Genomic DNA, 13104 nt, shown 5'->3' with positions numbered 1-13104 from the left:
GGATCCTCGCATAAAATGGCTCAAAGCCTCTAAAATAAGCCGAATACACCTGGAAAAGTACCTGAGGGAAAGGGGTGTGCCTCTGCACAATGAAAGAGTTGTAGAAATTTCTCAGCTCCCCAACAGGACTGAGATCTTACAGCTGCCTGTCGTGCAGACACCCGAAGACGTGGACCGTTGCAAGGCCGAAGAACTGTGGACAGGCGTGTTCCACCCAAACCGTCGACCCTCGCGAGCTGCCGGTGAATGGATTTTGAAGGGGGCCTTCGATTAATCGTTGCAGGCCTGGTGATTTATTTAATGTGTGTCAAATTGGAAAGACGATGCCGTGCATTATCACCAACAAAGCAATTGCTCTTCCGCAAAGGACATCTTCGTGGAGTGAAAATACACAACTCTTGTGCGAGCTATTATTTATGGGAGTTGAATGTATCAGGTAGACTTCTTTGAGGGAGACACCGTACCTGGTTTGGGTACTTCTCAAGACCGAATGGAGGGTCATATCTGGGGTTTGTGAATGCACAGGGTAAGTTTAAAATCAACTCTTAAAATGATATTTACTATTCATCCTGTGAGGGGTGTTCCCTGTGAGGTCTATTAAAGTATATTTTATTGTTTGTTTTGGTTCTGGGGATATCGGAAATTAAACGACAAAAAGAAACCAGAAAAATGCCACGAGTTATTATTTATTTATTTATTTTTTCATCGAAAATCTGCTAAAATGAAAGAATCTGCGCAATGTGTGTGGCTGTTATTCAGTCGAGCGAAGTGAAGTCGAAGTCATTTATTCCTGGTCGAAGTCAATTGGGTGATGGAGATGGGGAGAGAGTTTGGTGATGGAGATTGGGAGAGAGTTTGGTGATGGAGATTGGGAGAGAGTTTGGTGATGACGATTGGGAGAGAGTTTGGTGATGACGATTGGGAGAGAGTTTGGTGATGGAGATTGGGAGAGAGTTTGGTGATGGCGATTGGGAGAGAGTTTGGTGATGGAGATTGGGAGAGAGTTTGGTGATGGAGATTGGGAGAGAGTTTGGTGATGGAGATTGGGAGAGAGTTTGGTGATGTAGATCGGGAGAGAGTTTGGTGATGGAGATTGGGAGAGAGTTTGGTGATGTAGATCGGGAGAGAGTTTGGTGATGTAGATGGGGAGAGAGTTTGGTGATGGAGATTGGGAGAGAGTTTGGTGATGGAGATTGGGAGAGAGTTTGGTGATGGCGATTGGGAGAGAGTTTGGTGATGGCGATTGGGAGAGAGTTTGGTGATGGCGATTGGGAGAGAGTTTGGTGATGGCGATTGGGAGAGAGTTTGGTGATGGAGATTGGGAGAGAGTTTGGTGATGGCGATTGGGAGAGAGTTTGGTGATGGCGATTGGGAGAGAGTTTGGTGATGGCGATTGGGAGAGAGTTTGGTGATGGAGATTGGGAGAGAGTTTGGTGATGGAGATTGGGAGAGAGTTTGGTGATGGCGATTGGGAGAGAGTTTGGTGATGGCGATTGGGAGAGAGTTTGGTGATGTCGATCGCGAGAGAGTTTGGTGATGTCGATCGGGAGAGAGTTTGGTGATGGAGATTGGGAGAGAGTTTGGTGATGGAGATTGGGAGAGAGTTTGGTGATGGAGATTGGGAGAGAGTTTGGTGATGGAGATTGGGAGAGAGTTTGGTGATGTAGATTGGGAGAGAGTTTGGTGATGGAGATTGGGAGAGAGTTTGGTGATGGAGATTGGGAGAGAGTTTGGTGATGGATATTGGGAGAGAGTTTGGTGATGGAGATTGGGAGAGAGTTTGGTGATGGAGATTGGGAGAGAGTTTGGTGATGGAGATTGGGATAGAGTTTGGTGATGGAGATTGGGAGAGAGTTTGGTGATGGAGATTGGGAGAGAGTTTGGTGATGGAGATTGGGAGAGAGTTTGGTGATGGATATTGGGAGAGGGTTTGGTGATGGAGATTGGGAGAGAGTTTGGTGATGGAAATGGGGAGAGAGTTTGGTGATGTCGATCGGGAGAGAGTTTGGTGATGTAGATCGGGAGAGAGTTTGGTGATGTAGATCGGGAGAGAGTTTGGTGACATCGTTGTCCCACAGTTACCCTTTTGTTGAATACTTCACTCTTCCAGGAACTGATTTGTATTTTACAAATCTTTGAAATAAACACAAGCAAATCTATATTATAATAGGCTACGGTGATTCTGTATGTCTGTCCTGGGTGTGGCTTAGTCCGTTTGCTGAGTAGCTCCACCCATTCTTGGAGAGGCTTCATGTAAACAAATATCCACCATTTTATTAACTCGAATAGCTTTGAGGCCTGTTTAGTTAGGCCCGTGCTGTCTTTCTCTCACACAGGTTTATTTGAATTCTAATTCGATATATAATTTCATTTTTAACAGTCGCTAACATAGTGTTAGACTCGGTTGAAAAAAAAACGGGCCTCAAAGGCCTGTAAACTAAAGCCCATTCATTGAGTCACCCTCACGATTTTATCGAATTCAACATCTGATTTAATTTTTATCGATGGTTTTCGACGGTCAGAAATAATTGAGAACATTCACGCACACACGGGAAATTGCCGAGATATATTTATAAAAATCGCGGCACGGTCGGTCATACACCGCCTAAAATAACAGACGGAAAATGGCGAGATATATTAAAAATTCGTGGCGGACTTTTCCATTTTATGACAATCGTCACGATGAAATATTTAATTTATACATCGTCACAATAATGTGGAGAGAGGAGCAGAGATAGCTTCGTTCACGTGTCGCCACAGACGGGAAATTACCGACAGATATTTCTTCGTTATTATTTCATTCATCATTATTATACGGAAGTAAAGGTAATCCTGTTTAAACTGGCATTCATTCCATTGTAGCGACCCATGGGTCCCCCAAAGCTCGAGACCAGCAACAGAATCTCCTGGCCCAAGCCGGTGACGTAACCGGCGGCCAAACCGCGGCGCCGAGGTTATAATCCTTTGCACCTGTCGGTCACATGACCACCAAAGCATGCCTCGCCTGAGAGGCAGGGCTTTGGTTCTGATGTATGCTTTTTGGTTTGGATATGTATATGCGAACCCGATAAACGGGCTTTCAGAGTTCCCGAGATGATTATACAATAAACATCTTCTCGGACGAGTTTGTGTCTTGTCCGTCACTTCGTCCGTCTCAAGCAGGAGCGCTGCTCCTTCACTGGTGACCCCGAGTTTACGACACGCGATGGACACGGCAGTGTCCCTCAAACTGCCCACTTTCTGGGAAGCACATGCCGCCATCTGGTTCGTTCAGGCGGACTCCCAGTTCGCCCTGCGTGGCATTACGGAGGACACCACGAAATACCATTACGTGGTCGCCGCGCTCGGCTCCGTGACCGCCGCCCGCTGCCTGAGCCTCCTCCAGAGTCCGCCCGCTGACGGCAAGTACAATGCCATCAAGGCACTTCTTCTGGGTGCTTTCGCCCTCTCCCCGGCTGAACGCGCACGACGCCTGCTCGACCTTCCTGAGCTCGGCGATACGCACCCGTCCGAACGTATGGACTACATGCTCACGTTGCTCGGCGAGCGTCCCTCGGATTTCCTTTTCCAAGAGCTTTTTCTCCGCCAGCTCCCGGCCCAGGTGCGGGTCGCCCTGGCAAGCACGACCATCACGAACCCCCGCGACCTCGCCAGGGAGGCCGACAAGATCGATTCGGCAAGCCAGCTCGTCGGAGCGGCGAGCCAGCTCGTCGGGGTGGCTGCCGGGAGCCCGCCCGCCGCCCAGTCGGCGCCCGCGGCACAGTTTCCCGCCCACCCGCCCGCGACGCAGCTTCCTTCCCGGAGGCCGCCGGGCCGGCGCGACTGGCAGCGGCGACGCCGCGTCACCCGGTCCCGACGCATCGACCGGAGCCCCCGCCAGACCCGGCCTGGTGATATTTCCACGCCAGGTTCGGGCGGCAGGCCCGATCATGTCGACCCCCGTGCACGTTCGGCAAGTCGGGAAACGGTCGGGCCGGCGCTCACTACCAGCCATGAGCGCCGGCCGTTCCGGAAACCTGCTATTCATCGCGGACCAAGCGTCGGGGCAGCGTTTTCTCTGCGACACCGGCGCTCAGCTGAGCGTCATTCCCGCTTTGGCGGAGGACAGGCGGACCGCCATTTGCAGCCCCTCCTTAATCGCGGCCAACGGCTCCGCCATCCGCACCTGCGGCCCACGCACCGTCGCCCTCCGCTTTGGCAGCCAGCTCTTTCGCTGGGAGTTCGTGACGGCGGACGTCCCCATGGCTTTGCTCGGGGCCGATTTCCTTTGCGCCCATGTGCTGCTGGTCGACGTTAAACGTCGGCGTCTCGTCAACGCCGAAACTTTCAGCTCGCTGGCGTGCGCCTTGAGCCGTTCTGCGCCCACCGAGCTTTTCTGCATCCTCCCGTTGGCAGACGACTTCGCGCGTCTCCTCGCGGAGTTCCCGGCCCTCACGCGACCGACGTTTTCGGCCGTCGCGGTGCGTCACGGCATCGAGCATCACATTCCCACTACGGGCCCGCCGGTGTACACCCGAGCTCGCCGTCTCGACCCAGCCAAATTCGCCGTCGCCAAGGCCGAGTTCGCCGCGCTGGAGCGCCTCGGCATAGTGCGGCGCTCCGACAGCGCCTGGGCCTCGCCGCTGCACATCGTCCCAAAGCCGGGGGGTGGATGGCGGCCATGCGGCGACTACCGCCGCCTCAACGACGCCACTACCCCCGACAGGTACCCCGTCCCCCACATCCAGGATTTTTACGCCCAGTTGGCGGGGCGGACCATTTTTTCAAAAGTGGACCTGATTCGGGGGTACCACCAGGTGCCCATCCGCCCGGCCGACATCCCGAAGACGGCCGTTATTACACCTTTCGGCCTCTTCGAATTCCTCCGGATGCCCTTCGGCCTCAAAAACGAAGGCACAGGCATTCCAGCGCCTGATGGACGGCGTGCTGCGTGACTTGCCGTTCCTCTTTACCTACCTGGACGACATCCTCGTCGCCAGCACGTCCAGAGCCGAGCACCTCCTCCACCTCCGGACGCTGTTCGGCCGCCTCAGCGAGCACGGCTTTATCGTCAACCCGGCCAAATGTCACTTTGGTGCGGCGACGATCGACTTTTTGGGCCACCACATCACCCGGAACGGCGCCGTACCGCTGCCAGCCAAAGTCGAGGCCATCGCCGCTTTCCCGCGCCCCCGCTCCGTCAAGGCGCTGCAGGAGTTCCTCGGGATGGTGAACTTTTACCACCGCTTCGTGCCCCGAGCTGCGCACCTCATGCGGCCCTTGTACACCGCCCTCCGCGGCCAGCCGGCGAAGCGCGACGTCGTCTGGTCCACGGACATGGACGCTGCTTTCACCGGCGCGAAACGGGCCCTCGCCAACGCCACGCTGCTGGCCCACCCGGTACCCCAATGCTCCCATCGCCCTCACCACGGACGCCTCCGACTACGCCGTGGGCGCGGTTCATGAGCAATTGGTAAACGGGGCCTGGCAGCCGCTCGCGTTCTTCAGCCGGCAACTCCTGCCCAACGAGTTGAAGTACAGCACTTTCTACCGCGAGCTCCTCGGGCTGTAACTGGCCGTCCGCCATTTTCGCCACCTCCTGGAGGGCCGCCCGTTCACGGCCTTTGTCGACCACAAGCCATTGATTTTCGCCATGGCCAAGGTCACGGAGCCGTGGTCGGCCCGCCAGCAGCGACACCTCTCCGCCGTGTCGGAATACACCTCGGACATCCGGCACGTCGCCGGAAAGGACAACGCCGTGGCCGACTGCCTTTCTCGAGCCGGCGCCAACGCCGTCCACCTCAGCGTCGATTTCGCCCTGATGGCGACGGACCAGGCCACCGACGGCATGGTGCAGGCGCTCCGGGTGGCGGACACGGGCCTCCGCTTGGCTGACGTCCCCTTCGCGGACACGGTCCTGCTTTGTGACGTCTCCCAAGGCCGACCTCGCCCCGTTGTGCCGGTCACCTGGCGGCGGCGCATTTTTGCTTCGCTCCACGGCCTCTCACACACGGGCCGGAAGGCGTCCCAGAGGCTGGTGTCGGCACGTTTCGTCTGGCACGGGTTGCGACGGGACGTCCGCGACTGGGCCAACGCCTGCACACCCTGCCAGCGGGCCAAGGTCCACCGTCACACCCAGGCTCTGCTGGCTCCTTTCACCGTGCCCGAGGGACGTTTCGACCACGTCCACGTGCACCTGGTGGGTCCCCTGCCCCCATCGCAGGGGTTCACCCACCTGCTTACCATGGTGGACAGGACCACCAGGTGGCCGGAGGCCGTGCCCCTCGCCTCCACCACCACCGCCGACGTGGCCCAGGCGTTCATCGCCACCTGGGTCGCGCGTTTCGGCGCACCGGCGGACATCTTGTCGGACCGCGGCCCACAGTTCACGTCCGAACTGTGGGGCGTGGTCGCCCGCACGTTGGGCGTTACCCTGCACCGCACCACGGCCTACCACCCCCAGGCCAACGGGTTGTGCGAGCGGTTCCACCGCTCCATGAAGGCCGTACTCATAGCCGGCCTCCTGGACGACGGCTGGGCCGACCGGCTCACGTGGGTCCTTTTGGGCCTCCACACGGCTCCAAAGGAGGACCTCCAGGCATCCACCGCCGAGCTGGTGTACGGCCAGGCCCTCCGCGTCCCGGGCGAGTTCATGCCCGACGCCACCAGCCCCTGGTCTGCCGCGCGCCAGCGCATGGACTTCCAGGAGGCCGCCCAACATTTCGACCCGGTGCCCACCACGGCGACCCCCAATCCTATGTCCCCCCCCAGCACTCCGCATGGCGGAGTATGTCTTTGTGCGCCACGTCGCGCACCGGGGGCCGTTCCGGCCACCATACGACGGACCCTTCCGGGTCCTACGATGGGACAACAAGTCCTTCGTCGTCAGCATCGGCGGCCGGGCGGACCGGATTTCGGTGGACCGCCTCAAGCCGGCCCACATGGACGTCGGCCAGCCGCCATGGCTGGCTCTCCCACCGCGGCGCGGCCGCCCCCCATCCACTGCACCCCCCGTCCGGCCACCCGCCACCACACCGGACCCCCCCCCCCCCCCCCCCGCGACCAGCCAGGGGTCGTTTCGGTCGGGTCATCCTGACCCCCCTCAGGTTGACCTTCCTGGAGCAAGTCGATTCTGGGGGGGCGTGTGTAGCGACCCACGGGTCCCCCAAAGCTCGAGACCAGCAACAGAATCTCCTGGCCCAAGCCGGTGACGTAACCGGCGGCCAAACCGCGGCGCCGAGGTTATAATCCTTTGCACCTGTCGGTCACATGACCACCAAAGCGTGCCTCGCCTGAGAGGCGGGGCTTTGGTTCTGATGTATGCTTTTTGGTTTGGATATATATATATACAGTATATGCGAACCCGATAAACGGGCTTTCAGAGTTCCCGAGATGATTATACAATAAACATCTTCTCGGACGAGTTTGTGTCTTGTCCGTCACTTCGTCCGTCTCAAGCAGGAGCGCTGCTCCTTCACCATCATTGTTTTTTTGGGGTTTTTTTCCGCACGAGTTCTCAAGGCTGAATCGCCTAAAATAACAGACGGGAAAATGCCGAGATGTATAATACAATCGTGACTCGGTTTAAAAAAACAGGAGGAAAATTCAATGAAAGTTACCGTTTATAGAACGAAATACATTTTGAAAGGCCGCTCTAATTCACCATCACAGTCGCTAGGATGGTTCAAGTCTCAGTTTCAGCTAAAGTTGAGAAAATCGGCAAAATGCATTCCAACATCCCTTTTGAATGTGTTGACCGTTAAGTGGGCACGGCGAAGGAGAGGGGAGAATGGGAGGGGAGAATGAGGGACGAATGAGAAACGAATGAGTAGAATGAGAGAAAAGCATGAGGGGCGAGGTGAAGGATAGAAGAAAACGTTCCCAGGACTACGTTATTTATATTATTACTTGGTAATTACGAGGGTATAATAAGATTACTTGGTAAAAGTACGGCGAATGAATACTGAAGTTCGGGATCGAACCAAAGTCAAATTATATTTTTCCATATTCCTGGGGTTACGTACAAAGTTTGTTTTAGGCGATTCAACTCTTTTCCAACTATGTAATTAAACAATACAGTTCTTCAAAAATGTACATAATAATGTCGACCAACTATGGAATACAATATTTGTTAATAACGTTTGGTTTTAATCCACTTCTACTTTGTAAAGCGAAGTGTTTTCGATACTTTCAAATTTATAAATGAACAAGAGTCAAGGCGGGTTCTCCACTCTCCATCCTCCACCCTCTCAAGTCAAACCAAGTGAAGGTAGAAGTTTTACTTCCCACCCTAAGCTCCCTCCTCTCTCCTGTATGTGATCCTTTCCTCCTCTCCCGTGTACAATGCTCTCCACTGTGCAGCGTGCGTAGTGAGGGGTTGGAGAGGAGTGAGGGGTTGGAGAGTGAGGAGCTAGGGGTTGGAGAGGAGCGAGGGGTTGGAGAACAGCGAGGTGTTGGAGAGAGGGGCTAGGGGTTGGACAGGGCGAGGGGTTGGAGAAGAGTGAGGGGTTTGAGAGAACGAGGGTTTGGAGAGGAGCGAGGGGTTGGAGAGGAGCTAGGGGTTGGAGAGTGAGGAGCTAGGGGTTGGAGAGGAGCGAAGGGGTTGGAGAGGAGCGAAGGGGTTGGAGAGGAGCGAAGGGGTTGGAGAGTGAGGAGCTAGGGGTTGGTGAAGATTGAGGGGTTGGAGAGGAGCGAGGGGTTGGAGAGGAGCTAGGGGTTGGAGAGTGAGGAGCTAGGGGTTGGAGAGGAGCGAAGGGGTTTGTAGAGGAGCGAATGGGTTGGAGAGGAGCGAAGGGATTGGAGAGGAGTGTGCGGGATTGGAGAGGAGTGTGAGGGATTGGAGAGGAGTGTGAGGGATTGGAGAGGAGTGTGAGGGATTGGAGAGGAGTGTGAGAGATTGGAGAGGAGTGTGAGGAGGGATTGGAGAGGAGTGTGAGGAGGAGTGGGATTGGAGAGGCGTGAGGATGGAGAGAGGAGAGTGTCAGGTGGAGAGGAGTGTGAGGAGGTATTGGAGAGGAGTGTGAGGAGGTATTGGAGAGGAGTGTGAGGAGGAATTGGAGAGGAGTGTGAGGAGGAATTGGAGAGGAGTGTGAGGGGTTGGAGCGGAGCGAGGGGTTGGAGAGGGGCTAGGGGTTGGAGAGGAGCGAACGGTTGGAGAGTGAGGGCCAATTGGAGAGTGAGGGCCAATTGGAGAGGAGAGTGAGGAGCGATTGGAGAGGCGAGTGAGCAGCGATTGGAGAGGAGAGTGAGGAGCGATTGGAGAGGCGAGTGAGGTGTGATTGGAGGGGAGTAAGGAATTGGAGAGGAGTGTGAGGGATTGGAGAAGAGTGTGAGGGATTGGAGAGGAGTGTGAGGGATTGGAGAGGAGTGTGAGGTGGGATTGGAGAGGAACGTGAGGAGGAGTGGGATTGGAGAGGCGTGAGGGTGGAGAGAGGAGAGTGTCAGGTGGAGAGGAGTGAGGGGTCACATATTATGTGAAATAAATAAATTGTGTTCATTGCACCATTTCTGGATCTGATGAATTGCCACTAACGATTTTGTAAAAATGAATGTGCAGCATCTCAATCAATATGTCGAAATGTCACACACGTCCATGCCCGTGGGATTCCCACGGGTGACCCCATTAGTAACATCATATTGCTCATATGAAGGTTTCCTGAGAAAGAACATCACGTAACCGCAATGACTCTGCAGCCAATGGGAAGTTCAGCGAAATGTTTCGGATTTATATCACCACACCCACCCCTCCCCCATAGTTTCCTGCACTGTACTTGGTTAAAATGATGTATACTCGACACCCCCAATATAATAAACTTTTGGTTTATTTCTTTTCACACTTCCACATCTAATTTGTATTCCACACAACTTCTGGTTTTGAACGTTGTTGTTGTTGATTAGCCCTGGTCAGTTCTGGCCAAACAGGCCTGCAATACAGAGAACGCCGATAGATCTCCTGGCAGCGACGAAGAGATCGCTCACCTCTACCTAACATGTTGATTACCTGTGTTGTACTCCCTGTTAGAACATTCTGCACAACTTCCATTGAAAATTCGATTTGACCAAACTGAAGAAGGAAAACAGGCAATGAATAGTTTATTGGTACAGGAAGCCAATAAGAAAAAAAAAAAAGGCAACAAAGAGGAAAACTTTTGGCAAAATCCAAAGACAACCTGTAAAGCAAAGAATAAAAAGCACAAAAGTAAAAAGAGAAGAGTAAAAAAAAAAGAAAAAGGAAGGTAAGGGTAAGGGGGCTGCAGGTGTGGGTGAGGGAGAGCGGAGGAGTGTAAGGATGCAACACAGTGGTGGAGACACAAAGAGGGAGTAGGGAAGGGAGAGGCACAGCAGAAAAAGGGAGTAGGGAAGGGAGCAGCACAGCAGAAAAAGGGAGTAGGGAAGGGAGAGGCACAGCAGAAAAAGGGAGTAGGGAGGGAGCAGCACAGCAGAAAAGGGAGCAGCACAGCAGAAAAAGGGAGTAGGGAAGGGGGCAGCACAGCAGAAAAAGGGAGTAGAAGGGGTGAAGAGGAGCATAAGAGAAAGTGTGGAGGGGAGGGGCAAAGCAAAAATGGGAGGTGGGGGAGGGGGAGGGGCACAGGTGAAAGGTTATTTGGCAGTGTTTAGAATAAGTGGGAATAGGCAACAAAATGCAAAGCAAAATGGTGGATGAAGTCAAGCATGACATAAGATTACTGTATAAAGAAAAAATTGAGGGGGGGAGGGAGGGCGGAGTATAGGGTCGCAGGGTAGGAGAAGCACAAGAAGGAAAGGAGGAGGGTCGCGCAGGTCCAGTACAATAAACAACAGCACCAAAAGGAAGAGATTGGTTTTGTTTGAAGGAATGAGGTTGGGTTAAGTAGGAAAGGTAAGATGATGCGATCCTCGTCAGACCAGCCGCTCTCGTGCCTTTTCCTTGTTCATTTCCTGCAACAAAAGAATGAAGTTATACAATGGACAGGATGGTGATGGTATATTCCTTGACTCACTCAAACCGGTGAAATGCACCGTCGGTCTTGGGGAGCTAATGAGTGAAAGGACATACAATGAAACACGGGAAGAGGACGTGGTCATATGGTCTACATACAACAACAACAACAACAACATGCATTTTAAGGCCATTTTCCCTGCTAGAGCGGGGGTGAGCCTTGCGGTCCCCATGACAATCTTCTCCATCTTGCCTTATTTTCTGCATCTCTCCTTGTTAACCCCCTTGCCCGCATTTCTTCTTCCACCATCTTTAGATGAAGATGATACTCTACATACTCTACATATTTAGATACTCTACATACCTGAGCTATATCCGCTCAATCTCGCTCCATCCATAATTTATCAATAATTTGTGTGAAAACACAATCCTCAACCAGATATATGCAATCACAAAGTGATCGCTGTGGGTAAGCCTCCCCATGATCCAATGATGACCATATTTCTTTCAGACTGCAATATGACCTTGACCTTCAACATTTACAGATAGAGTGTCAATCAATTAAATGTCCCCCCACCCCCCCCCCCCTCAATCCCAAGAGAATCGGAGGAAAACTATTCACGCTGTGATCAAAAAAGAGTTGTTTGTTAATTACGTCACAATCCAAAAACTGTAGGTCGAGGACTCAAATCAAATATCAGGTGTTCAACTTCAATGCAGGTACACTATTGTGATACAAGAACATCTTGGAAGGTGAAGCGGTCTTTGAAATTCCACATTGGCAAACAAAACACGTTCACCTTGATCACATTTTATTTAACTGCCATTTGACCTTGACCTTTAACTCGGAGGGGTATGATGTAAATGAAGTGTAAATCCGGCTTGATTTAGGCTACCTCGAGAGAGTAATTTCATTCTGATCGGACAAACCTTCGTTGAGTTATGGTGAAAAATGTTAAAATGTCTATAATTAGGTCATGGCCTTAAAAATAAGTCAAGGTCAAAAATGTCAACCCCACATTCTTTATATTCGCATTATTGATTCAAAATTTCATTCCAAAATGACATAATATTAAATTATGAGTCAAAAAGAAAACTTATTTTAACCTCTGACCCTAAGTCCCCACCACCTGGGACATGAAGCAGGGGTCAAATCAAAAAATCGTTACATATTTCATGAGTCCTTTAATTTGGATTGCGCAGCCAAAGTTTTGCATAGACATTGCAACATTTAATATTTGACCTTTTGACCCCACGCAGGACTCCAAAATTATACTGCGTTTGCCCCTTCCTGCCTTGTGGTGATCATAATCATCAAGTTTAGCGAATTTCTGCACAACCATTTATGGGAAGACAGTGTGACGGACAAACAAGACAGAGCAGATTACAATGTCCCATTGAAAAAAAAAGGGCTTTTGATATGGAGACTCCAGCAAAGCATCGCGTTCAATGAATAATCCATAAAGTGTTCATGAACATTCAGAGGGTCAAGGGATAACGTGGTTAGTTGGACGTGCAAATAGGTTTGACGTCAATCGTCGCTACTGTCGTTTCGGGCCTATGCGGCTAGGTCAAGTGCACATCACGTGTGTTTGCCGAAGTGGCACGTGGGTTTATATTTTCACATTTTCATGTTCATTTCAATGTTCCTTTTCATTTGTTGAACAGGTGACCATGAGGAACCTTGCCATGGAGCATGACTGCGCGTGTTTGGAGCAAATTCATGAACACGTTCACTCATATGTATTACAACCCGAACCCAACAAGTTGGTTGTCCTCTGAACTCACAATGGGGGAAATGATAGTGGCGGCAGTAAGAATAGCAAAAGACCCTTGTCAGCCAAGAGTAGTGAAAGCGTTCGGGCCAAGACGACGCATGCTGTGAAATCAAGTGGCGGACGGAGCAAAGCAGCAGCAGAATGAGATGAGCATCGCGGAAAAAGTGAGCGTTTTTGAAAAGGATTCCATCACGGTGTCTTCACATCACAAAAGGATCTTCGTTTTAGAAGTGGATACAAATAGGATTTATTGGGAAGTACAGCACAAGATGTTTATTTTTATGACTCCGCCGACGAAGTCGCCAGAAGCATTACGTTTTCGGGTTGTCCGTCCATCCGTCCTTCTGTCCGTCCATTATGGGTTTTCGTTACTGCGATAACCTAAGAACGGCTGAAGGGATCCAAGTCAAACTTGGCACAATCACGTGT

General features: G+C 52.3%; 2 protein-coding genes across 7 annotated transcripts in view; both read right to left on the bottom strand.

Annotated features, from left to right (window-relative positions):
* Nucleotides 1-226: 226 nt before the first annotated feature.
* Nucleotides 227-3600, bottom strand: LOC144890654 (uncharacterized). The gene has a single exon (XM_078771598.1). The coding sequence runs from the start codon at nucleotides 2251-2253 to the stop codon at nucleotides 781-783; it is 1473 nt and encodes a 490-aa protein (XP_078627724.1). The 5' UTR covers nucleotides 2254-3600; the 3' UTR covers nucleotides 227-780.
* A 6208-nt stretch (nucleotides 3601-9808) lies between these two features.
* Nucleotides 9809-13104, bottom strand: part of ZRANB2 (zinc finger RANBP2-type containing 2) — an 84563-nt gene continuing 81267 nt past the window's right edge. For 3 of the 6 annotated variants that reach the window (XM_068097662.2, XM_068097664.2, XM_068097663.2), the window contains one exon: nucleotides 9809-10896. In XM_068097662.2, the coding sequence (XP_067953763.1) occupies nucleotides 9824-10896 (1073 nt within the window). In that variant the 3' untranslated portion in view covers nucleotides 9809-9823. The remainder of the gene's footprint in view (nucleotides 10897-13104) is intronic. The other 3 variants (XM_078771593.1, XM_068097667.2, XM_068097666.2) reach the window with 1 other exon arrangement.

The sequence above is a fragment of the Myxine glutinosa genome, chromosome 2, assembly GCF_964187855.1.
Source record: "Myxine glutinosa chromosome 2, kmMyxGlut1.1, whole genome shotgun sequence".
In the NCBI taxonomy this organism is placed as follows: domain Eukaryota; kingdom Metazoa; phylum Chordata; class Myxini; order Myxiniformes; family Myxinidae; genus Myxine; species Myxine glutinosa.
The sequence above is the reverse complement of the archived record's forward strand: the minus strand, read 5'-3'. Positions and strand labels throughout refer to the sequence as shown.